At 40.5% G+C, this 27,246-nt stretch overlaps 1 protein-coding gene across 1 annotated transcript in view; it reads left to right on the top strand.

Annotated features, from left to right (window-relative positions):
- The window catches only part of LOC136677203 (dual specificity mitogen-activated protein kinase kinase 5-like), a 54,765-nt gene extending 31,302 nt beyond the window's left edge, over positions 1–23,463 (top strand). The window contains exons 18-22 of the mRNA XM_066654668.1: positions 4,455–4,481; positions 4,823–4,855; positions 11,607–11,668; positions 13,014–13,059; positions 19,788–23,463. Coding sequence (XP_066510765.1) covers positions 4,455–4,481; positions 4,823–4,855; positions 11,607–11,668; positions 13,014–13,059; positions 19,788–19,898 — 279 coding nt within the window. The 3' untranslated portion in view covers positions 19,899–23,463. The remainder of the gene's footprint in view (positions 1–4,454; positions 4,482–4,822; positions 4,856–11,606; positions 11,669–13,013; positions 13,060–19,787) is intronic.
- Positions 23,464–27,246: the final 3,783 nt, after the last annotated feature.

The following is a 27,246-nucleotide window of genomic DNA, read 5'->3' as shown; positions in this document are numbered from 1 at the left end:
TATGGGAGCCCTGTAATCTCCAGTAATCAGTCTCCGGCAGTAATTACCTTACTTTTGTTTGTGATCACGTTGCTCATCTCAAACCTATTTACCCTTCGTACAATCCTGCTGACCCAGTGGATTCCTCAGTCTCGTTAATCCCTGTAATCAGATTTTTTTTCCTGGATTAACTTGTTCTTAGAACCCTGGCCTTGGTTTATAATCCTGGTCCAATCAGAGGTCTCCTTTCTTTTGGAAACCATTGTGAAATTGGGGGTGTGCTTGTGCTGTTGCTGCCAAATTGAAGGGCAAAGTAGGCACTGTGGGAAGGTAATTATTCTGTTGGCCAACAAGCAGAATATTAGTGGCACGCAGAGGTACAAAAATGTAATTACATTGCTTTAAATAGTCAAAGAAATCAAAGGCGAAGTCTAATTGAGATATTCACTTACAGGATTCCTAATATTATTATAACAATATTATACATTTGTAGGAGAAACCTGTTAACGTATATACCAGCATTTTATTAGACATACTTTTGGAGTGGTTTGTGTGTCTGTATGAAATGTCTTTACTGACTGCATCCAAAAGTGCAGTTTTTGGTCACTGAAGCCCTCTGGAAGTGCACAGGGGCTCTTTAATGAGGGAAATGTTGACTAATGCTCAATAAATTACTCCCAGCATGCCTGTTGGGTTAATTAGCATATTAAACTGAATCAGCCACTCAGGGCAGCTCATGGAAAACAGGAAGCAATACTGAGACGCTGCATCCACTGCCAAGACTTTGCATGTTAATGTGGATGCTGTTATTTATAAATGTGGCCTGGTGAAATAGCAGCCATATAGACAACCAGCAGTAAGTGTAGGAATGTAATGCTAGTGTTTGTTTTCATCCATTGAGAGCAGTATCACTGCATTTATTTGGGTAAGCATGCAGTATGTTAGCTCATAGCCAGAGGCATATCTCATTTGTAAGTGTTTTTTTTCATGCCTCTCCTAGGACTGTCTATTGTCATGGTAATGCGGGGAGTGCTATTACATAAAATAATACATTCGCACACACAATGTCAGTCTTTTTTTACCAACCGATGGTGGCATTTGGATGAAACTAAAAAGACCTTATCATAAGTGAATGTGCAGATCTCTCTCTCTCTATCTCTCTCTCATATATATATATATATATATATATATATATATATATATATATATAAAATTAATTAAATGATGATTGGTTGATACGATATAGTTGCCGATATTGATATGAACAGTTTAAAACCCTCTGAAAAACTTGGAAGAACAAACAAAAAACATTACATCATCATCAAACATGAACCCATTGGCTTTGTCAATATTACATATTTATAAACAAACAATGACAGCACCCTGTAATGACTGTCAGTCAGTGACAGATGCTGTAAATAATGTGTATTGAAATGTTGAATATGTGTATAAAATCCTATAATTGTTATTGAATCATTTTATATTGCGATATATATTGAATTATCGTCCAGCTCTAATCAGGATCAGCCATATTTGGTACCTAGATTTCTGAGGTCTTAGCAATAGCAAACAATCCAACTGAATGAAGATGGATAATTTATTGGATACAAAAATATTTATGATAATCACAAAAACTAAGGTATTTGCTTTGCTTTCCAGAAAATCATTCACAGCTTTTTACCTAGACCTCACTGGAATGAAAGCAATTGTATTTTGGTCTTCATCATTAGGCTGTGTCCTCATCTGCATGATTAGAAATGGTGAATCAAATGTGTAGCAACTTTTCTGTTCTTAGCTCAGAGAGCCAAAGGCACTATACTAAAGCTCTTCACATTTTACACCTCATTAATTTATTACTCTCTCTTAATATCCCTCTCCCTCCCTATGTCTCTCTCTCTCTCTCTGTCGCTGTCGCTTCGCTTTCTCTCACACTCTCTATCTCCGTCCCTTCCGTACTCTTTCTACTCTTTCCTATTGCTCATCTTTTCTCTCTCTCCCTCTCTCACACTCACACATACACACACTTCCTACTAAATCTCAAACATTTGTTTGGGGGGGGAAGAAGGAGGTCAAGAAATGTGTGCGAGAGAGAGAGTGAGAGGGAGAGAGAAGGGTAAAGACAGGACTGCCTGCTGCTGCTGCATTTTTGTTCTTGATGTTAATTTTCACAGCTCCATATGGTGCTGCAGACTCTTCACCTACAGGCATCACACACACACACTCAACTACCTCAGGCTTGGGCTGTCATTTACAGCATCTCATACATCTGTGCTCTCTCACTCTCTTTCTCTAACACACTCTCTCTCTCTCTCTCTCTCTCTCTCTCTGTCATTCATTGTTGTATGTACACTCACTTCTCTAAAGCTCATTTTCCTGCTGATATGGTTGAAGGACAGAGGGTTACGATTGTGCATTCAGACCAGCATTGGTGTGTGTGTGTGTGTGTGTGTGTGTGTGTGTGTGTGTGTGTGTGTGTGTGTGTGTGTGAGAGTGTGTGAGAGAGCGTGTGCATGTTATCCTGTCTTGTCATTGATTATAAAAGACTCTTTAATTCTGTCTCACCCCATGTTGGGATTAATTTGCATTCTTTGTCAGGAGTTAATGGCGTCTCTCGATGGCTCGCTCGGAGAATCTTTGAAGACTGCAGACTCGCTGGCATGTGTATACAGCCGCCGGCGCTTCTTTCCCTGATTGATTTGTTGTTGCCTTTTGTGTTCTCCGGCTGTTTCTGTTTTGGATCATTTTCCCCCTTGTATTCACCCAAACATACTGTATAAAATATCTTTTCCCAAAGCCCCAGTTTTTAAGACCAAGTCCATTTTTTAGAAGGAAATATTTAACTGGATTAAATCAAATTATAAAATCCACTCTGATCATTTGTTTCCCCTCATTTCTGGAGTATTTTAGCTAACTATTTAAACATTTTTAACTTGACATTTAGAATTGACCACATAAATGATTTTGCTGTCTTTTTCACGTCTGGAAATATATTATTACTTTTGTTTAGTTTAAATTTTTACGTAACTGCTCAAATCTGTGTGACACATGCTAGAAGTAGCTGGGGAGAAATTTACACAGACATTGTGTTGCCCTCTGGGAAAAGCACAGCAGAAATTGTGGAGAATAATCTGCATTGTTGTAAGCAGTCTTAATAATTTGTATTGTTTAACAGGCTTTTTAAAACATAATTTGTCCTGTCCAGTTTTCCGTCTCCCAGCCCTAGCAGTTAGTTAAAGTCCTGTCGTCTCCCAGGTCCAAATATAAAGTAGACAGGCTTAAATATGTTTCTCAATCAGGAACAAGCCTGAATAGATTTTTATGCCTGAAAGAATAATGACTAAGGTATCTTTAATTGTACTTTGGAGTTAGTTTCCGTTTTTCTTGATGACTCACGGCAATAAAGCGATGGTGCATTCAATGTCTTTGGGTATTTAAAAAGTTTGCAGCAGTGTGTAATTGAGAGTGAATCACCTGCTGTAATGCCTTGTCAGGAGGACCACACACTAGGAGCTGTTCATTTCAGCAGGACGAGCGGGCCTGATCGGATCAGGAGAGTGACGGCCTCCTGCTAGGATGAAAAATGCCATTTCAGCTTAACTGCTGAACATGTGAAAATGTTGCAGGCAGCTGGTGCTCAGTCACCCTCGTCAGACAAATAACCATTGTCTCACTGTCTTTTGCACTGTAACCAGTGGTATTCTGTTACAGAGATCACTTTTCCTGGTCTCTGTAGAGAACCTAAAAACACTTAAACTGGTGAAAATGTGTTGGCTCACGTTAGAAGTGGGATAGGATAAGGACCAGGATTAGGTTCAGGCTTTGGGTTCAGGTAAAGTTTTATTCTTTTTTTGTTTTGTTTAGGTAAGCATCAATGACGCATCTTCAGAAGACCCAGTGCATAAAGATTTAGAGTGGTTTAAATCAGTAATGTTTGGCATTAATATTAATATAATGTCATTGCTTTATAATTTGGAGTCCATCTGCTTGTAAAGACCATGATATGATTGTGATATGATACATGAGTAGCCAGAAAGGGACACATCTGAGGGCTCTCATGCCACTGCTTTACCACCATCCCAACTTGTCTGTCAGCTAACATGTAACAAATGTGCACCATTTATGCCCAAGACACTGCTGCTGTTTAAGATGCACATCGCACATCCACTTTTCCAATCCAGCATCTCCGTAAAACCTGGAGGCAGCTTCGGAGGAGAATCAGCTCACACTGCGTAGCTGGGCTCCGCTAAATGAGGATCAGGCTATTAGCGCTTGTGTATTTTCATTATGCAAATGCTGTTAACACGTCGTGCCCACTCATGGCCACCGGGCTTTTCAGAGCTTTCCCCCTAGTGATCATAAACATGTCCTAGTGAGACGCTTGTGATTATAACATGCTAATTACATATTGCCTTTCTTCTTTCTTGCTGTCTCTTTTTTTTGTCTAATCTTCTTTCTTTTTGTTTCTCTTCCTGTAGATTCAGAAAAACCAAGGTTCCTTAATGGTAAGTATTTGATGAGTTTTTTTGTTTATTTCTTTTCCAGAGACGAAGGTCACCCCTCCTTTATTTCTTTTGATAGTCATCTCTTTGCATCGCTTGACTGCTTGCCTCTAAAGTTAATACAATAATACAACAATACACCGACACTTAACTGCCCTGCATTCCGATGAGAGGCCATTAGAAATAATAGAGCGTTCCGGATCCAATGGCTTTTTCTGTGTCTGAGTGCATTTGATTAATCTGAATCGGTACCTGTTTTGCTGCATTACCGATTTCATTTCCTTTGCACTGTAAGGAGATTGAACGCAGTCTAATCTCCTTGTCCCTCCTCCCCCTCTCCACAGCCTCTCCAGTTATTGCAGTGCATCGTTGATGAGGTGAGTCCGCGTCTGATGTGCTGGAGCTCCTAAAGCTGTGGCTAATGGGGCAGAAAGCTGCTGTTTTGTTTCCTAATGAAGCAAGGTGTTTTAGCAGATCAGCTCAGGGTTTCAGCTTGTCATATTCTGGCAGAGCAAAGAGCCAGCAGGCCTCACTGAAAACCAGGGGCTTGAGTCTCTGAGTAGACTGGGTTTCTGCCACCACTGGTGGACATTAGTCCACGCTGGGGAGATGTACGGATATGGAATTTCCGACCATACTGAACATCTGTGTGTCTCGATTATTTAATTTTATTTAATTTAACAAATGGCCACTGCTGTTACGAATGATCAGCTTGAATTTCAACATTTCTGTACAAAAAAAAACGTTCTTTTTGATGCTCTCTTGGTCAACTACTTTTTCAGAGTCTCTTTTGCCCTCTCTTTATCAGCTGCTGATTCTGAATCTGTCTCTCTCTCTCTCATACTCACACACACACACACACACACACACACACACACACACACAAAACACAGTTTGCTGGGGTAATGTAGCATGACCAGGCTTCAGAGCACAGAGACTGTGTGGTGTTGCATTAACCTTGACCTGCGGTAGACACTAAAATACACCCACCTGAAACCTTGACATACTTCCTCACCCTCGTCTCTCTCTGTGCTAGCTGGGGTGAGGGACAGCAAGTCCATATATTTCCCTGCACTGGACAAGCTTCTTGAGAGTGTCGAGACTGTCACCGGAATCTAAAAGGAAAGCAATCCGAGACTGGGATTGTGTGAAATGTAGAATTTGTCTCCGGACAGTTCAGCCTCATGTTATTGAGATCTCCAACATATAAAAGCAGATTTCTTGAAATTAAAGACAGTTTAATACAAAAATGTATATTGGGATTTACTACACAAATCAAAATACTTACGACGTTGATCCGTCCCTACGTTGTGTCGTAAACCGATTTTCGGTGCAAGTCAGAACATACGTACATACTGTACGTAAATAACATACTGTAAGCACTTATCCTATCCTAACACCTATCCTCCTCGGTCCCGATCCGCGTAACCGTGTATTCTTCCGCCGCACACACCAAACACGAAGTTCACGTTAACACGTTTACGACGCAAAACCACTTAAGTCAAAACAAGGCTTTATACAGTAAATGTGAGATGTTTCGTAACCATGAAACATCGTAACTCGGGACTGACGTAACCCGAGGACCTCCTGTATTTTAAAAATCTGTAACCTATATTTAAAAAAATATTCTGGAAACATTTTTGTTATTTAAGTTTAATTTAAGCTAAATACTTAGACTTGAACTTAATATGGCTAGTCACCAGCACCAAGCAATTGCCTTACGTACCACTTTGTTCCACTTTGTTCCAGTTTGTTTTATTGTAGCACTATTTGGACATTCACATGTTCACTGCACAGAAATATTAGTGTAACTGATAATGAAACTGCCACTCCAAGTCAAGGTATGTGGGGTTTTTAACCATGTTAAAGGACCCAGTTAATGTCCATGACTGAAGTCTTGTACGGAAATCCTACAGCCTCTTGCTAATTATTAGAAAGTCATATGTTTATACTCTCGTTTACCACTTTAACACTTTGCTAGTGTATTGAGTCCAGGGAATGAAGAATGCACTGGACATCCGGCTCAGTTTCGGCTACTGCCAGAGACAGAAAGGACCTGGTGTTAAATTTCCATTAAGTAACCTTGTCTCAGTTACCTGCTCAGTTTCCCACTGTCTGCTTTACTAATTGTTAATTGAAATGAAGGAATGAATAAACGTTGAGATTAGAAGGCAAGACGATACAAAGCCACAGTGAGTGCACTGTGGTTGCTCATCAGATTTTCCTACTTTAGTTGTACTTGAATGCTATAAATACACAAGTACTATAAGATTTAACTGTGCTTTCCTCATCTGTTTGAGTGATTAATAAGTAATTTTGTTAATTGCAAACGTGTGTGTGTGTGTGTGTGTGTGTGTGTGTGTGTGTATTTGTGTGAAAGAGACCTCTCTCCTTTCTGCTCGAGCAGCTCGCTGACACGTGCTAATAGCAGAATGGCAGCAGGGAGGGGAGGGGCAAGGAGCATAAACACACATTAAACATACTGAACTTGTCCTTTTCTCTTATAGATTGAGCGTAATTAATAATTAAACGGCGGCGGGTGTAATGGGTTGACCCAGCTGAACTGTTCATTACTCAAACCGTGGAGGCATCACTCAAACTATTTTCTGCCGTGCCCTTCCCTTCAGTGCCCTGAGGCCAGGGAACACTGCCTCTGCTGCTGCTGCCTCCACCTACTTTCAGCTGACCAAGACCTTATTACACACACACACACGCACACACACATACACACACACACACACACACACACAGAGCAGCCACTAAATTATAGCTTTGACCGAATATGAGTGAGTGAGACACAGTATCTGGAGAGACTCTGTAGAACCCACTGTAAAAGAGTAATTTAGTGCAGAGGGAGACTGGCTTAAAGAAAGAAAAGGAAGGTAGAGGGCAGAAGAAGAAAGCGTGAAAGGCACTGAGAGAGTAGATGGAAACTTATCTGTGCGGGTGAGAGCTAAAAGGTGCCTGAGTCTCCAGAGAGAGAGAGAGAGTGAATGAACTGGCAAAGAAAAGAGCCAAGGAGTGGGAAAAAATCAATGCCGTCAAAGAAAATATTGCATGATTTAGTTTTTGCAATTAGCTAGGACCTTGTATTTGGAGCAGTGAGCTAAACATTTGCATCAGTCATCAATTTTGACAACAGCAGACTTGGAGGAGTGTGTGTTTCTTCGTGTGAGCACATGTGCTCTTAGTCTGCACTTTGTGTTTCTGTGTGATATGTAAGCCTGATTTTTCTTCCTGTATAAATTGCTTTGGGAATGTGTCTGTTACGTGAGCCCCAATTTTGAAGTAGTTACAAAGCAAGCAATCCATTTGCAAAGGTTTGTATTGGGAGTAATGGGATTATATATGTATTAAGTCCATAATCGTAGTTTGATTACAAGACTTTATACTAAAAATGTACTACACGGCTTTGTCAATGTAAAAATAAATCTATTAGTCTGTAACGCATTACCCCTAAAACTGGTGGATAGGTGTGTTTATGCTCAGTTTTATAGACCTGGCCTGTAAGGTGTGTGTATGTGTGTGTGCGGTTGCCATGGAGCGGCATACATAATTGGTCACAAGGTCTCATGGGGCTCAGGTGAGGGGTGAATAAACAGCTAAATGAGGTAATACATACAAGAGCTCTCTTTGTCCCCTCTCTCTCTCTCTCTCTCTCTCTCTATTTCTCTCTACCTTCATTTGTTCATATTTTGCACACCCTGAGTTTGTGTGGACTGAAGCTTACAGGCTGCTTTTAGTGCCCAGCGGCTCGTTTGGACATCTGCAGGGCAGCTTGTCTTTTATTGTTCAGCTCTGGCCGTGTGTTGTGAAGGAGCTGATGTCTCTAATAAGACTCCCGCTTAAATTCACCGCTGTAATTACTGATCTAATTTTGCCTGATAATTGCTACTGGGCAATTACATGTATATTTACCGCTGGTATTGTGGAGGGATTGAGGCTCTGGGTCTGCGGCTGTTTGTAGTGCTGGATAATGGCAGCATGCTGCATAATGCACTAGCACTTTCATCATCATCATCTTTATCTTACTACAGCCACATCAAAGCACTCTGTCCTAGGTGTGTGTGTGCAAGTACGTACATGTGCAGCTCTGTGTGCACATGTATATTTTCAGTGTGTGTTTCAATATTTTTTCAATGCTGACATTGAAACCCACATTTAAGTGTGATTTAAACTCTCATATTTTACCACTAGGAAAGACCTATAGTTCTCCACTTGGGAGCCTCCGGTTAATGCTTTATGATACATGCCGTTGTTTAAGGCTCTTGAAGTGCTGACAGTGTCCATGGTATTCTCAGTAAAGTACATCATGACTTTTAGAACAATAACAAGTTTGTGTCATGAAGTTCTGTTTTATATCTGTGTTGTTCTGTCGTATTACTTTATAAGAATACTATGAATATTTGTGTGTGTGTGTGTGTGTGTGTGTGTGTGTGTGTGTGTGTGTGTGTGTGTTTTTAGGCCTCCAGGCTGTGTAATGATGTATGGCTGCTCTGTTAGGCTGCGGCTCACTCGAGCAGTGCCACATCGCAGCCTCTTATTATTGCTTTGTTAATTTAAATAGGTGCATGCATCATATTCCCCCAGCCCACCCAGAGCACAGGGCAGAGAGAGGAAAGCAGCCCAAAGGGCTTTTTAATAGCCAATGAGATCAATCCACTTTTCTGTGATTTGACTAGATGCATTATATTGTGAGCATGAGTGTTATGGTCTGTAATGAGATTGCTGCTTCAGAGCAGTTAGCATTTAATTTCACCCCTAATACTGACTATTAATTCTCTTCCCTCTCTATCTCTCTCTCTCTCTCTCTCTCTCTCTCTCTCTCTCTCTCTCTCTCTCTCTCTTATTCTTTCTCTCTCTCTTCTCTTATACTCACATTTTTTCACTTTCCTTCCTCAGCCCCATCACCAGCCATTAATCTGTGGGTGTAGGTTTAATTGGAAGCATTTTTGATTGCTTCAGTCATCAGTGATTTTGCTCTTCATTTCATGATCTGCTTTGTATGGAACTTGTCCGTTTGACAGGGAATGCATTCCCAAGATTCTACTATTTATTTTTTTGCCAATAGTTATTACACCTTTGTATCCAATGAAAGCCTGAGTGAGATTGAAATACTTCAGCCGGTGATGATATTAACAGCTATTAAATATTTTACTGAGAGACTGAGAAAGTTTTGTCTGTATTTGTTCATATACCAGGTTGATTCTAACAAAGGAAAGTTGCCAGTGTTCTTCAGAATGCCATTGAGAGGCTTAAGATACATGCTGTGTGCTGCCTTGTGTAAGCACAGTGGATTTGCTGTTGGCAGAATTGTAGAGTACAGTGGCATTAATGCATGACTTCTGCTGTTATCTAATGTCTCTGTCTTTGTTTGTCCAACTTTGCTGCAGCAAAGGATATAAACGTATATATTGGAACATTTCTGCGTGAATTTGACCGCATTCAGCCACCTAAACAATAGTCAGGTCAGGTACTAACGATGAGTATTGGTGTTTCAGAAGATTTTACAGTGGTATTTGAAGTTGAATAAAATACTTTTTTTAATTTAATTCATTTAATTACTTTATCTTACCCTTCTGCTTGAAGCTCTGTCTACTCCTTGTAACCATTTCTGTTCTCTCTCTCACGTGAGTATAGGCTGTTACTCTGTTTATGGACCTCCATGTTGTCTTCCTCCATCTTTTTTAGTTCAGGGACTCTGTGTTTGTTCAGGTTGTAATCACGGTTGTACGTAGCTCTGCATTGTGCTCTCTCCAACAAAAGAGGGGTTCAGGTGCTGCAAAAAAATTAATATACACTGCCTCTTTTCATCAGAGGAAAACCTCTTCATCAAGGACACATGGACCCTGCATATCATTCACTCTGAGCGTTTCTCATATTTTTGAAAAGCTTAAATATGTGTTTCTTAATCAGTCTCCTCTTTTTTTTTTAGATTTATTGATTTTTAGTGACCATGCTAAAAACAATGAATAAATACTGGACACGTTCTTTTGTTGTCAGTTGTATTAATTATATTAATCTCGACTGAAATCTCAATTTGAGAGGTTTCTGAGATTTTGTTTTTCTCTTATTTTTAGGCCTTTATGGTAGATTAAACTTTAATTTTCTTTCATACCTTGTTCTTATGGAACTGGGGGATAGTGTATGATTGGTGCTATACCGTGAAACCAAATAACTCTTTAAGTTAATAAAAATTAAGGCAATCATTTGGCAAAATGAAGGCAATCGTACACATTTACTTCAAGTGTTTAATACTTAATTTAATGCTTGATACAACAAAAAACAAATATGCATTTCAAATATTTGATACGAAAACACACGTAGGTGGATTGGCGACTCAAAAGTGTCCGTAGGTGTGAATGTGTGTGCGTCTGTGTTGCCCTGTGAAGGACTAGCGCCCCCTCCAGGGTGTATTCCCGCCTTGCGCCCAATGATTCCAGGTAGGCTCTGGACCCACCGCGACCCTGAATTGGATAAGGGTTACAGATAATGAATGAATGAAATATTTGATACTATTAAGTTATACAATTAACTTATTGGTTTTAAGTATTTTACCTAAATATTGAATGTTGTCTAAACCTATGGTTTAAGAGTCCTTTTCACCAACTCATAAATACATTCATTCGTCCATTGTCTATAAACCAGGCCGCTACACACTCACACCTATGGATTCTTTTCCATGGCCAGTTTTGGACTGTGGGAGAACACAACAAACTCCTCAATGCAGTGACCCGATGCAGGAGTTGTGCCACAGCCCCTCGCACTGAAATAACCCACTGAAATAACCACATGAACCTGTCCACATGAAATTCACATAAACACAGTGAACCCCAGACCATTCGCCAACTTGGCTGAAAATTGCTGCACACTGGCTCTGCAACTGTGACTTCAGACGCCATGTCGCATGAACTGAATAAGTTTAGTTAAATCTATCATATGCAAAAACTAAAAATAATATCAGAACGTTACAGATTCATAAACTCAAAGTTGTTGAAAAAATGTACTCCTACGTAACCAACGTAGGTTAATCAACATTGCTATTAATTTACATTTTGTATATTTTTAAATATGTGTTTAACAACATTAACTACTATTTATAACAAAATTATCTCTGTATTATTTCAGGACCCCCCTGTCTTTCCAGTTGGTCAGTTCAGTGAGAAATTTGTGCACTTCATAACACAGTGGTAAGTGAACCTAATTTTATATATATAGTAATAAAGAACAAGAAGGAGTGGTCTTGACGCTACTCTATCTGTCTCTGGCGTGTTTTTATTTGGATTGTATTGTGTTATATTGGGTTTTGTTTCAGATACTTGTGCTATGTTGAATGATCTGGTATTAATATATAGAACTGTATAGAAATATGCACTGAAGTCCGATTTCATTGTATCATATCAAAACATTGCTTTTTAAATAAATTGCATACGCGAATATCCTTTTATAAACCTGGGATAAACTGAAAGCCTATCCCACTTTATCCATCCCTTCTTCCAAGCCACTGCTTCTGCTCCAGCAGGTCGGTACAGTAGTGTCAGGTGACTATGATTAATGATTTTATTATGAAGTCAACCAAGCTTACCAGGAGTAGAAATATTTACACTACCTCAGCGCTCCTTACCCAAACACACATGTTCATTCAGTTCTCTCTCTCAGGTTAGGCCCCAAGTTTTAACCCCTGTACCTCCTCTCCCTGGTTCCCTCAGCTGTGTTGAACTTGTGAGCACTAAGGCAACAGCCAGATGTGTAGGGACTTGTTTAGCAGCTGTTGTTTACTCGCCATCCGCTTTATTTACACAAACAGGTCACCTGGCTCCATGGTGCCACCCAAGCCTGGCACTGCTATCCCTGCCTGCCTTCTATTATTAGCATGTTCTTGAGGATGCTTCATTCATCATGGCCCAAACAGCCCCTCCATACACCTCTATGTCCCTGTAATCCCTCCTATCTTTTATATGGGTCAGCTTGACAGATTTGCCCCTGCTTTAGGTAGATCTGTGCCAAGGAAAGCTGTTAATGGACTTACTTACTTTTTCCACTCCCACTAACAAGAATGAGTTATTTCACCTGAACTCCTAACAGAAACAGCAGAGAGGATCCAAAGATGATATTGATGTTCACGTTAACAGTGTTTTTGGTGGCCAGCTTATTTGTTTTGTTAGTTTCTGTTAACATTAAGCAGCATCCATTGTCTATTTTTTCAAGACACATCTCTTGTTTTACATAATCCTGTTTTCAAACTAAAGCAGTGGTTCCCAAATTAGGGGTGTGACCCAACATTTTGACAAAACCTCCTCCTAAAGTTGATGCATTACATTGTGCAGTCAGTCTATGTTTCCGAATAATTATTTACTCGCCTGTGTAATGCAATCTCAGCATTGGTTGGGCTCCACTGTTCTGCACCATCTTTTTGCACCAAGTTAAAATTGGGATTGAGAGATTGATAACTTTCTAAAGCTCTTTTAGAAATGTGCCGCAGTCCTGCCTGCCATTAATCAATGTATTTAACATAAACTTTTATTCACTTCACAGCATGAGAAAGCAACCAAAAGAACGCCCTGCTCCCAATAACCTCATGGTGAGTGAATATCCTTTAGAATTTTTTTCATTTACTTGTGTAGACTTTTTCTACTTCTATTGATTAACCGAACCTCATTAACACAGTGTCCAAACCAGATCGAGATCGGAGAGAACCATGGCCTATTCTCAGTAGTGTGTGTGACAAACAAAACTTTTCAACCCTGTGCAAGGACTTGCTGTTGGGTCAGCGCAGGAGTAATCTTAGATATTTCTTTGCCTGGGCGTGTGGTTCTACATACCAAATATTTTATCGTTGTATAAAATCTGGAGAAGTTCAGTAAATTTGAAGAAAATATTTATTTTTCCCATTACAGTCTCAGTTTTAATAAACGGCTTCTAAAGAGTTAGTTGCTGTTTGTTTGATATTATTTGTACTATGTTTTATGGCTGCCATATTTACACACACAGGAGAAATTCTGGTAATTCATAGAACATAAAGTGTAGATGTATATTGTATTTCTCCAGTGCGAGATTTATCTAATTAGAATCAAAACAAAGATTTAAATTTTTAAGAATTGTCCATTGAAATCTTTAAAAACAACATGTTTCCTAAATAACGTCTGTCTAAATCAAATGGCTCTGAAATCTTATATCAGGGCCTTTTTTTTTTATATATATAAAAGGACAACTTTTCCCTTTGTTTATTGACAACTCTAAACATTTCCTTGTGAACATGAGAATGATTTATCCCCCTCTGCTCAGAAGAAGGGAGAAGTTTTTGTGGAGAGTTGTATGTCCTCTCTCTCCTCTATCTGTGTTTGCTGCCGAGAAGTCACACCCTATGTGTGGACTTGATGGAAATCTCTGATAGTGCGTTAGCGCACAAGGTTGCAGCTATTTGCACTTGAGGAATTTAAAGGCTGTCAGTGCAGCAGCCAGGGCTGTTTCAGCACCATGGATAGCAGCATAGTCCACTGAGAACCAGGTGCAAATGCAAAGTGTGTATGAGTGTGTGTTAGTTTTGGTTATGCGAGTGTGTCGGTGAGAGGGACAGGAGTCTTCACCCTTGACACTGAGCAGCAAATTATTTCCCTTAAGCTCAGAAGAACAACCTTTCTGTCATCACTCCATTCCAGGGGAGTATGGCTGCTCGATAAGAACAAAATGCTGTTTTTACATTTTTATAAAACAGTAAACAGGCCAAAGTCTGGCTGCATTTGAAGCATAACCCTACAGCAATGCTGGTGTCGTACAAGTATAGATTCAATGCCCAGCATATACATTTTGAAACATACTGATAAAAAATGGTAACTTTACTACCCAATGAGTCTGATATTTCCGAGGGAGAGAGCGTAAGTATGACCTGTGTGTATGTTTTGTGGGTAAATAATAGTCATTCATTGCTAGTTAGTTACACTTTTGCTTTAATATCGTTCCTATCCACGTTCGTACACATTTCTCCACACCTTTCCCTTTTGTCCGTTTGACCCCCTCTCTGCTTAGTGGCGCTTCTCACCTCGTCTCTCTGTCTGCTCTGGAGAAAAGATCTAGTGTCCTCTAAAAAGGCATCCTGACCGAGTGATGAATTACCGTGTGTCAGGCCACTGCTGATGGCACTACACTTGCATGCTTGTGTATGTGTGAGTGCGTACACTCTTACAAATACAATAGTTCTTTGGCACAAGGGTCATAAAAATGGTACATAATAGAAACACTACAGAGCCTTTCAATAGAAGAATCTTTAAAGGAATAAGAGAAAAGAGGTGTATCTGCTACATACCTCATCTCAGTGTCCTGTGGGTATTCTTTCAGAACAGTTCTGCCTGTTGGCTTCTGTGCAGGCAGTAGAATTACTCACATGCCATTTTTGCAGTTGTGTTTATCCTGTTTGTTCAGTCAAAAGAGGAAAAAGAGTATTTCAATACAGAGAAAAATGCGAAATAATTCAGTTAGTGACAGGGCCCAGTTAAAACCCACTGTTATTTTAATGCTGGGAAATGAATGGGTTAGAAAAAATATCACTGCTTGGGACTACTTTTAAATTTAAAAGTGCATAGTTTTAGTTAGATTTAAGAACTTTATTATAATATCTAAAACTTTACGGACCCACACTTAAATCCGTGACTGTAATTACTGTATTATAGCACCTTCCTAACTATTATATCATGAAAATGCAGTTCTGTGATAAAAGGGTTAAATTTAGAGAATGTCTACATGTATGTGACAAAGAAAAGGCTGCTCCCAGTGTCCTGGAGCATTGGTTCAGACTCCCGTATGTGTGTGTGTGTGTGTGTGTGTGTGTGTATGTGTTAGACTCTAGCAATGATTGTGTGATGATTGACATCTCCATGCTCCCCCTGGGTTTCTCTTATTGTCACTCAGCCTTTTAGCACCTTTGTCCCCAAGCTTGCCTCCTCATCAGAGGCCCATCTCTAGCTCAGTCCCAGAGGAGCCCCCACACTACAGGCCCCAGCTGATGCTGGCTGGGACAAAAGAGTGTAGTATCCCTGCTTCTAGAAGGCTGTAGCCCACTCCTGAAATCTTAGAAACTTACAGATTGTAGATGGTGGATAAGAACTCAAATAAATGACCGGTTTGACCAGTCACATTGTTTTTAATGCATACTTTGGGCATCTTGATCATTCATAGTTCAGTATGTGTGTTTTGTTTTTAATGTTCTTTAAATTCAACAGATTATTTGAGGGCTCAAATTAATTGCAGTCCAGTATTCTTCACTCCTGTGTTTTAATGTATTGGACTTTAAGGTTTATTGCAATCACAGTATGTACTATTCTTTTGTCTGTATCAGGAGGACTGTGTGTGTCGAGGTGGTTCTCCTGGGACAGGCCCTTTTAAGAGGTCCTCACTCTTGCTGGATGCCTGTGGCCCGTGCCATGGGGAGGGGGTTGAGAGGGGGCTTTGAAAGCCCTTTGACATTGCTCTGATGACTTGTTTACACATTAGCACATTGAGGACGTTTTGTTGGTCCCGCGAGGGTGATCCTCTTTTTTAGCTTGCTAACACTGTGGCCCCTAGCCACCACGTAAAGATACAGTGCACATAAAGCCATAGTTCTGCAAATCACATACAACTTACCACATGTCAGAGCACTGAAATTGTCCTTTATAAATCGACTAGTGAGATATTGTCCGTCAAATAACCATATTTTTTTTTTATTTTATTTTTTTATAATTAAAACATATTTTCTGTAAACAATGAAAGTTTCAGCCATGCAGCTTTTTACACAGATGTGTAAGGTGAAAAGTCTAAGCTGATTTAAAGTTGTCTAGTGTTAGACAGGATTCAAATTGTCCTTGATACATTTTTGTTTTGACTGGAGTTGATTAAATTCTTAATCACCAACAGCCAAACAGAGCATAGATATGGAAATAAGCAGCTAATAGACATTGCTGGGTCAGGGATCATGTTTTCTAGTAATTTTAGCTGTGTGTGTGTGTGTGTGTGTGTGTGTGTGTGTTTAACCTGAGACTTATTTGAGAGTCATTCTGCAAAAAAAATGCTAGTCTGCTAGCATGCCCTGCTCTTTTGTAATCTAGACGAATAGTCTCCCCTGGTGACTGCTGAATTAAGAGATCAGCATTCATGAAGCTTTAGCCGAGTCTGAACACTCACTCACACACACACATATATATATATATATATATATATATATATACACACACACACACACACACACGCATATACACACACGTCTGTCTGTATCCAGAGGGAGCATGTCATTAGTATGCTAATCTGCAAAGACCTAGTTATAACAGTGACCTCTTCACCTTTCTTACTCTGTCTGTCTCACTTGTGCTCTTTCCTTGCTCGGATATCAGCCACACACACACACACATTGCACTCCGCCATCGCCGTTCCCCAACACGTCCTAATGGGGTGATGACCAACCACTTGTTATAATTGCTTTAGACTCCTTTTAATTTTCAAGCTTATTAATCATATGTAGAGTTATTTAAAATAGCATAAATTAATCTTAGATTAAAAAGCCTATCACAGACTTGAAACAATTAAAGAGTAAGGTGAGATTTCCCCTGGGTTTAGCAGTTTTATTTTAATGGAGAATTCAGGTGATTATCACACTTTGATATGGGGCTGTGATTAATGTAGCCACACTTTTAAATGAGATTTTTTTTCACCGTCCGACAGCGTAGAGGTAAGCAGGAGCTGATAATGACCTAACTAAAAGAGTATTTATTCTGCTTTTCCTCTCTTAATAACTTCCTCTGCATGGGTGCAATGTTAGCAGCAGGTGGGTTAATTAATGGAGGTGCTGTTCCTGGCATGCTTTGAGACACACACTTGTTCGTTTGCTTTTCAGCCACACACACACACACACACTCAGAACAGAGGGACACACAGGTGGTGGGGGTGTGTATTTGTGTGTGGGAATGGCCTATCTCTGTCCAGCCAAACAAGCAGGTGACCGTCTGAGTTCTGATTTATTGCCACTTGTCATTGTCCAAACACCAGCGTCTGCTTGCTCTGAACATTGAGTGGGAATGTATGGAGGCACATTATTTATATATGTGTTTTTTCTTCAGTGTCCTCTCCTTGACTGCGTCCTCTCCCAAGTGTGCTCCGAGCACTCTTATTCTTCACGTCGGGTCAAAACGCCAAACGTTCTACAGGGTCGGACTCACATACGGGGGCTGGCAGGGTCACGGTGGAAAGCCAGGTTCAGCTCCGCAGCTGCATATTACTCCTCTTGATCTGGGCCCGGAGCCGGGGTAGGTTCGTAGGCTGGTGTAGGCCTGTGCCCAGGCCCCCGTGATTGATGAGATGGGTGCCTGGTACGGCTCGCCCTCAGCACGTGCCTCTCCAGAACCCGGAGCTGAGAGTGATTAACCTCACTGTGGCACAGACACGGGCTCACCATTAGCAGGACAGCACGATTGATGGGCCTGCTCTGTCCTCATAGAGGTAGTGAGGGAGTGTACTATGAGGGAAGGAGAGGAAGAGAAACATAATGTACGATATACCTGTTGTAGAAAAGGGACAATCCCTTCAGTTCATGCATTTACGGTCAAAACCTTGGATTTCTTTGAACTATTAAAGTACATAAAATAAGGGAAATATACAACGGAAATAAATGAAACTCAAGACTTCACAAATGTATTTAATATTTAGAGGAAATCTAATTTTATTATTGTGCTTTAAAGGAGCACTAGATTAGATTTGGTATCTTGTCTCCTGGGCTCCACCTACAGTTGCAGAGTTTTTACAGCAGTGTCCTGAAGCCAACGAGGCAAGGGAGGGTGTTTTCCTACCCTCCTCCAAAAGGTACACAGTGCACTTTCTGCTGTGCTGAGTCCAGAGTAGCAACAACAGAAGCTCTATTCTCAGTATAACAGCTCAGTGGAGCATTACTGTGATTTTGAAGCTGTAATTGTAAGGTGTAAATACTACCTAGTGTTCCTTTAAAATACAAAAAGGGGACATTTCCCATTCCAAATAGTTCTGGAATTTTACCAATTTAGACATGAAACATGACAGTACGACTGAGCATGACCTAATAATTAAGACACTGCAAAGTTATTAGATTGAGATTTGACAGATTGTTTGGATTTCCCTGGTTACGACATGCATTTTCACCCTTGGTGTAGTAGATGCCTTGTCCTACTTCCATTTTATACACCTCCTTAATCATTTCTCTTCTAATTGGTATCAACCCATACAATTTAACAGAGAACAAGCGCCTCTGCCAGAAACACTACATCAGAGAAATGAGAGAAGACACATTAATTTACACAGAGCACTCTGTCACTGCTGATTTACCTCTGAAGCTTAAAGCCCCAGTCAGGAATTGCTGTAATTGGCCAGCCAGTGATGAGCACTGCAACAACAGAAGCTACTGAGGAACAACAGCGTGGCCACTAAATCATGCAGTAGGCCTGTGTGTGTTTAACATGTCCCGTATTAATGAACTTTGGATGTGGTTTTAAAATACAGGGAATCTGGTACAAACTCGGTCCGTGTACACACTGATCAGCCATGACATTAACACCACCTCCCTGTTTCTACATCCGCTGTCCATTCTCTCAGCTCCACTGACCATACAGGAGCACTCTGTAGTTCTAACGTTTCAGGCTGTAGACCAAATGTTCCTCTGCATACTCTTTAACCCCCACGTCAGGGCAGGAATGATTTGGGTGGTGGGTCATTTTCAGTGCTCCAGGGAGTGTGTGACACTGGTACAAGTGGATCAGACACAGCAGTGATGCTGGAGTGTCCACTCTGTTAGACACACCACCTACCCCGTTGGTCCACCTTGTAGATGTAACGTCAGAGACACCTGCTTGTATGTTGCTACACATTTTGTGTACATACAGGAAGCTGTTGGCTGGATTATTTTTGTTAGGAAGACAATAGTCAGTCCTGTAGTGACACTGTGTCTGATCCATGTTATGCTAACACACACTTAACACACCACCACTACATCAGTGTCACTGCAGCGCCTAGAATTATCCACCACCTAAATCATACCTGCCCTGTGGGGGTCCTTTGGGAGTCCTGACCATTGAAGAACAGGGTGAAAAGTGGCAAACGGAAAGTATGCAGAGCGACAGATGGACTACAGTCTGTAAATGTAGATAGAGCTGAGAGAATGTACAGTGAGTGTAGAAACAAGAGACGATCCGTGTATCTCACCAATAAAATAATTGTAAGTGCTGGTGAATATGGAAAATGTTGTTACTATAAACCTTCAAAAAAATGATTTACAATTCATAAAACTCCACCTCCTTCTTTCTTTACTCTCTTCTACAGGAACACACCTTCATCAAGCAGTATGACGACGGCAACACAGAGGTAGTGTCCATGTGGGTGTGCCGCAGCTTGGAAAACCGCAAATCCCAGCAAGCTCAGGGTCTAATGTGAGGAGGCCTCATGGGAAATGGAATCCTGTCTCGTTCCTTCTCTTTTTTATTAGGGGACATCAGCTGAGCTTACTTGAAAGAGAGCCCAGGACTCGATGCACAGAGCACTGAGCACATACAGACTTTTTATTGTTGTTCCAATAGCCCAAAATCTGCAGCGTGACATTGTTTCTATGCGTTTCCTTTATTTTTTTTCACCCCACTGCTTTTGCAGACTCTAGCGAATATCGGGAAAAACGTTATCCAGTGAACAGTGAAGCAGGAGCTGCTTAAAGAGTGATCCACAGCAACAGTTCCACAGAACAGGATGAGCCAGGACACTGTAGTGCAGCTGAAACATTCTGCGCTTTGAGGCTGACGATGCCATGCTGTGGGACACTCGTGTGGGTGGTAACTTTTTGCCAGGGGCTTGGACACACTCCTCATCTGCCTCATTCTGTGCCTATAGTTCAGACGAAGTTCAAGAAGCTGATTTGACTCTGAACGGACTGCAACTGCCAAGAACTAACCTGGGCACATTCAGCACTGTTTCTTTTCCCCATTTAAGAAGAGATTAGCTTGAAGCTAAGACATGGCACATTTCTTCTGTTAAATAATGACAATTCTAGTGAAGTGCTAAGACAGGGCATGCACCCTTAAACCCAAATGTATAAGCAGACAATCTCAGGCCATAATAGAACTTGGTATAACAATTTGGCATAATGTAAACATGCTCATTCGCCTGAACGCCTTTATCGCTAAACATTTTGCAAGCAGTGTAAAATAACTGCACTAATTATGGAGGATTATGGGAATTGTAGTTCTGCCGATCTTAAGTTTATGGTTATATGCAAATGCTTGGACACGCCTGATCAAACGGCACGTTTTGTTGACGTTCTAAGCAAAAAATAATATGTCTTAACCCATCTGCAGACACCAAATTTAAATATGACTCTTACGCATTGGAGAAACACATTGCCAACAATATCAAAAGTGACTTTTGTACAGGCCAAAGTGTGTTATGTATTCCACCACGATATATTCGGCCAATTGCATTTAACTCTGCAGAATGGTGTTCTGGATTGAGGATGTGTTAAATAATTTCACCTGTGAAACCCAATCGTTTTAATACAGCAGTACATAGGGAGTCGCTGCTGCACTATGATAGTCTTCTACTCTGTACATATTTCCGTATCTATTTTTTTTTTCTTCCCTTAATTTGTGGGGAGAAATTGATTCGTGTGATTCACCTTTTTGCCTGTGGTTTAAGTGCACATACTGAGTAAATGCCAAAGCTAGTGCATCTTCAATAGAAGTGTTTAACTGAACTGACCCCTGTAATCTCTTAGGAATTCATACGACAAATCAGTGTCTCCCTCCCTCCCCACTACAGCATGTAATCATTCCTCAGCAGGGGGTAAATCATTTCTACTCACTGTTCTATTAACCGCTGACAGCTGCTGACTAACATGGCTCATATGTTACAGCTGCATCAACCCACCACATCTGCCCGCCGTATTCATACTGTACGGGCCGTGTAAAGAGGTTCTGTGCTGTTTATACTTTTCTTTTTACTTTCCTATGTTATCATGTTTGTCCTTCGTTCAGCGTTCTCTAAAGTAAAGCAGTCGCGGTGAAGCACATATTAATTCCCATTCATTATGTGCCCAGAATTGTCCAGTCACCCCTGCCATCAAGCTGCAGGTGTTCAGTTGTGCGTACACAGCTTATATAATCACATTGAACAGTCTTAAGATCACCGGTGCCGTCCTAGAAAGTGACTAGAGTTTAAGGTGGATAAGGTGGGATGCCTGACGACTATGCAATATCTGATTGAGCAGTGAATCTTTCAATTTCTGTTTTACATTCCACTTTAAGAGGAAAGGGGATGTGTAAGTGGTGAGTAGCCGTTTCTGAGAAAGTGAATGAACATTTATAAAAAGCAGCTGCTCAGAGCCCAGACCTCAACATCAGGAAATAGGTCCAAAAACATGTCTTCACATTTTTTTGGAAACTTAATGTATGTTGAAGTACTAATGTTTCCTTGTACCATTTTACACCAAGATTGAGGTTCAGGAGCTAAGATTTCTCTTCAGATTATATTCAGTGGGTTTTCTCAAATGTTCACTCACCAAAAGCTTTGTATATAGCTCTGAAATGTTAATACCATTATTGAGTATTTTTTCTATGACATTGATTTAAGGAGACGTTTGCCTTTTCTTGTTTCTAAAGAAGCATTGTTGACCACCACAGCCGGTTGCCTTATACACACTCATAAGTGGGCTTCATCCTGATCACGTGTCTGACCCTGACCACATAAAGCAAGGCTGCTGAAGTTTGCACACCTTAGACTTTCAGTGAGTAAATTAAAACCATTCCAAACTTTACTGCCTCTGTTGATGATGTCTTCTCAACAGTTCACTTCACTCTCTTAATATTACCCAACTAATGGATTATTCCAGCCATTAGAAGCCAGTTTTAAAGGGTGCAGGAGAAAATGACCCTGTGAAGATATTCAAAAGCGTTCCTGCATTTTTTAAGTGCTTATTTATTTGTACGAATCCATTTGTAGGTGAACAAACGGCCCAAGCCTGATCATTATTGTGAGAAGTAATGTGACTCTTTTTTCAGCTGAAACGGTCGTACTGAGAGAGATGTTCTCCCTGTCACAAGACATTAAGGTTCATATGAAATACAGGCAAGTTCAGAAAAGACTCCCTGACTTGCCATTATTTGAAACATCATTTTCTTTCTACTTCAGAGTTTAAATGTGTTTGAGAAACTTAAAAAACAAAAAGATCAGTCTGTTTGGAATGCTCAGGATGAGATCTGACACTGAGCAGCATTTCCTCTGTTGTCAGGCTGTTTAATGTCCATCAGAATGTACTGTTTGTTTGAAGATGGGATGGGTTTGTTTTGTGGTGCTGTTCTGACACTTCATTTATACACAGACATGGTTTGGGATGATTGCCAGTATCACAAATGTGTTCTTGCGTTACCGGGCGGCACAGTGGCGCAGCAGGTAGTGTCTCGGTCACAGCTCCAGGATCCTGGGGTTGTGGGTTCGAGTCCCGCTCCGGTTGACTGTCGGTGAGGAGTTTGATGTGTTCTCCCTGTGTCAGCATGGGTTTCCTCCAGGTGCTCCGGTTTCCTGGTAAACAGTTATGCTGGTTGTAAATTACTCATGTTTAGCCGCCTGAAGGTTCTCCACAAAGGGGTTGCTTTTAGCACTGAATTTGGTGCATGTTCACCATTAATTCCTCCATTCATTTTTGGTAAGGCAGATGTACTTGTTCAGGGTTGTGGTGGGTCCAGAGCCTGCCGTCACTGAGCACATGGCAGGAGCACACCCTGCACAGGGCACCAGTCTATCACAGGGCACCACACGCTCACCTAATACCACTGACACTCACACAAGGGGGCAATGTCACGCAGTCAGTTCCCCTACCAACATGTTTTTGATTGTGGGAGGAAACCCAGGCAGACAGGGAAACTCCTCACAGACACTGACCTGAGGCGGGAATGGAACCCAGGAGCTGTATGAGAGCAACACACTACCTGTACGGCCACCATGCTGCATACTTGACTTTTTTTCTCTGCTACTTCTGTTTGTTGCAAGTCAAGAGAAAAGCTAAATTGTGATGCGTATTTAATTTTGAAAAATGTGTGTGATTTTTTTTGCCTTGTCACTCAAACTTATCCCAGGCCTGTGGAGGCTCAGATTTTCCCCTAATGAGAGAAAGAATAGCCAACAACAGACACACGTACTTTGCCTATAAACAGTCCAGTGGTCCAGTTTGGTTAGTAAGGGTCAGACCTAAACACGGCCCGTTACAGAGGGACCTTTACCAATGTGCAGTGATTAAAATGTCACCACTTCATTTTTCAGGCCACAGAGAAGCTGTTCACAGCAATCTGCTTCTAATAAAATAACAAAGCAGGAATCGAAAGGCTATTTTCACTGGAACACAGGAACGCAGCCGAGATCAATGTGGAAGGAGCTGATTGATCATTTCTCTCTGGCTCTAAAGCTCTAAAGTGGGATTTATTGGGGTCGCGCTTTACACGCTGCTTACACTGTAGCGCACTGGAAAGAAACTGATGCCTTTATGAACCGTCTCCAGCTGGATTGCTCTCTCACTGATTTATGTGCCAATCTCTGCGGTGACCTCCAGATCCAGACCTTTTTATACGTAACCTGCCGTTTTTAAATGCTTTCCCCTCCTCTGTACTACTCAGAAAATAGCATTTCCCTTTCGTTTTCAACCTCTTTTTTATTCATTCTCATGTCTTTTGAATGTCAGTAAAGATGAACGCTGAAGTTACACGGAGAGTTTTACTCTGGACTCTTTCTTGAATGAAAAACAGCAGCCAATCAGAACCAAGAAAGTAACCTATTCTCGCCTTAGCGTTAATTTAACCCTCTAGTGTCCGGCTGAACGTTCCTAGCGCGGCTTTCAGGAAAACTGGTGGGAAAAATATTGAAATTAAATGGAGGCCTACGTTCCTCCTCCATTATGTTTTAATAGTTATAAGTAAACGAGGAACGTCTCTGGACGTTCAAAATAGGTCTAAAAGTTGTCTGTCCGTCAAGGACATATTTTAAACGTCAATGGACGTCCAAAATCCATCTTAATAAGTTAGTTATCAAGTGGTGACCAATCAATAACGTCCACTGGCATTGTAAAAAATGCGTTTTGTACAAGAAATGTATTTCTGGACCAATTATTAACGTCATTGGACGTCCAAAATACGTCTAATAGTCGTCTTTTCAATGTCTGTGTTTGGACGTCTTTTCAACTTTCATTTTCAACCTTAAGAGAACGTTGATTCATTACGTTATTTCAACGTTGAATCAACGGCTAAATGTTTACTGGGTCTATGTTGTTATTATTAAAAATACGATTCCTTTTATCTGACGACTTTTATCTCTATATGTTTTTTAAATAATAATCTATTTCTTATTTATGATAAGTAAACAAAAAAAATCTCTCCATCTCTATTTATTTACATAACCCGTAGTGATATCACGGGATAACCACACCGTTCACGCTATTTCTATCACCGTCATTGCTAAATAAAGGGTTAAATCTCGTTCACTACTAACGGTTATTGTTAATAATGTTGTTAAATCACGGAGGTATCCGCTCCGCGGCTCACGGTCCGAACACAGGCGGATCACTGAGACGCTCCGTGTCCTGCTCGTCGTCATGTTATCCACCCCCTGTGGCCTGATGTTGCTCCTAATTGCTCTGGTTCAGGGACATGTAACGCAATATCTGCTGAATAACGACATCTGCTTCTGAAATATAATATTTGTCATTGATTGTAATGTTGGGGAAAACAGCCATTGATCAGTTAAAAGCATGTCGTAGAGTGGCGCAAACAAAGAGCCCCAGAGTTCCGCTGAGATTAACCTGATCTTTCCTTACGGTTTATGAAAGAAACACACAGAGGGGTGTAACGCTGGACACGCGGACGGTCGACGCGCGGTGACCAGACTGCTTTTAAAAACGTGTAAATGAGTAAGTCTTGACTTCGTATGATCTTCCCACTCAGCTCAGCACACTTTAGCTCCGCCCCTTTCCAATGAAGTTATAAGCAGTGTTTCAGTCTGAGCTTTCTCTCTTTCCCTCTCCCTCTCTCTCCATCGCTTTGAATAATTCAGGGGAAAGGGAATAATTAAAGGGTGATATTGTAATTATTGTGAGGGAAATTAGAGCTGCTCTGTGCAGCAGGTTAAAGTTTCCCCTCCGTCATCAATACTGCAGCACTGCAGCCACAGACTGCTCAGCTCTTTAACACACTTTCCTCTCTCTCTCTCTCTCTCTCTCTCTCTCTCTCTCTCTCTCTCTACGTGTAGCTCCAAGCCTTTTCCTCGGGTGAGGGTGGAGAGCAGGAGTGCTGTGGTGATGTGTGACAGAGTCAGAGCCAGGCCCTGAATAATAATAGTTTTCACTATAAAATAAATATTTGAAATTAATTTTCCTTGTTTACACACTCCGCTCATTCTGAAAGACCGGGATATTCCTCGTTAGTTATAAGCACCGACAGAACAAGAAATTTACTGAGAAACATTTAAAGAAATGTTCTTAAGACAAATATTAAAATAATAATAATAATAATAATTAGTAGCAGTAGTAGTTTAGCAATTAATAACACTATTTATTAAAGTAATCACCGTAAAAGCCATACTTTTGTTAGATTTGTTCTCGACTCTTTTACGAGAACCGAGTTGAACTCAGCAGATAAAGTGTGTGTGAAGTCAGGGCTCGAGCTGCAGGCTCTTTACTGGACGCCACTGTGTCCGCGGTGTGATTTTGTGAAAAGTTTCGGAGGACAGTTTTAACTGACGGACCTCCGAGAAACACGGAACACAAAGTGGACATGTATTTTGAGGAAATAATGCAAATAAATATTTAGTTTATTTATTTATTTATTTATTTATGTTTATTTTATTTTATTTTATTTTATTTATTTATTTATTGTGTGTGTTTCTTTTTCTCCTCGTGCTCCGGTGTGAGACTGATTCCGCTGCAGATGGAGTGTGAGGCTCGAGCTCTCTTCTGTGGGGTTAACTGTGGGTCACTGGTGGGCTGTAAATAGTTAATACGGGTGTATAGTGTTTCAGGTGTGTGTGTGTGTGTGTGTGCACGCACGTGTGTGTTTACCTTGTGGGGGTAAATAAAAGTGTCCCCCGTCTGCTTTCAAACGCATTAGGATTACTTTGTTCAGTGGAAATAATAAGCGGTATTTACTGTTATTGATATTTATTATTCTTATTATTAGTAGTAATAATACTACTGTTAATATTTATATTACTATAATAATACTTATTATTATTATTATTAGAGGTAGTAGTAGTAATACTACTGTTAGTATTGATATTACTATAATAATAATACTTTTTATCATCATTATTATTATTATTATTATTATTATTATTATTATTGTTGTTGTTACTATTAGTATTATTATTAAAAATAATATTATTAATAGTAGTAGTAGTAGTAGTAGTAGTAATGGTAGTAATACTAGTATTAGTATTGTACTACTATTATTATGAATGTTTAATAGTAGTAGTAGTAGTAGTAGTATTGTTATTTCTATATAATAATTATTATAATAATTCATCATTCTCTGTCTTCATGGAGCTCTTATTGTTCTCGGGAGCTGTCGGTCTGTTTAACAGAGGATGCTGGGCTGCTGTTTCAGACCCTCCTCCTGTGTCAGATCTGAGCTCCAGTTTGAGGTGTGACCCGAGGTGAAGGAGTGAGTGCTCTTTATCTGATTGTTTATCTGTTGAGGTGGTCTACCAGGTCCTGATTCTCGTGGTTGTTAGGAGTTCGACTTTCTCCAGTTGTGAATCA

Source organism: Hoplias malabaricus, chromosome X2, assembly GCF_029633855.1.
Source record: "Hoplias malabaricus isolate fHopMal1 chromosome X2, fHopMal1.hap1, whole genome shotgun sequence".
Lineage (NCBI taxonomy): Eukaryota > Metazoa > Chordata > Actinopteri > Characiformes > Erythrinidae > Hoplias > Hoplias malabaricus.
The sequence above is the reverse complement of the archived record's forward strand: the minus strand, read 5'-3'. Positions and strand labels throughout refer to the sequence as shown.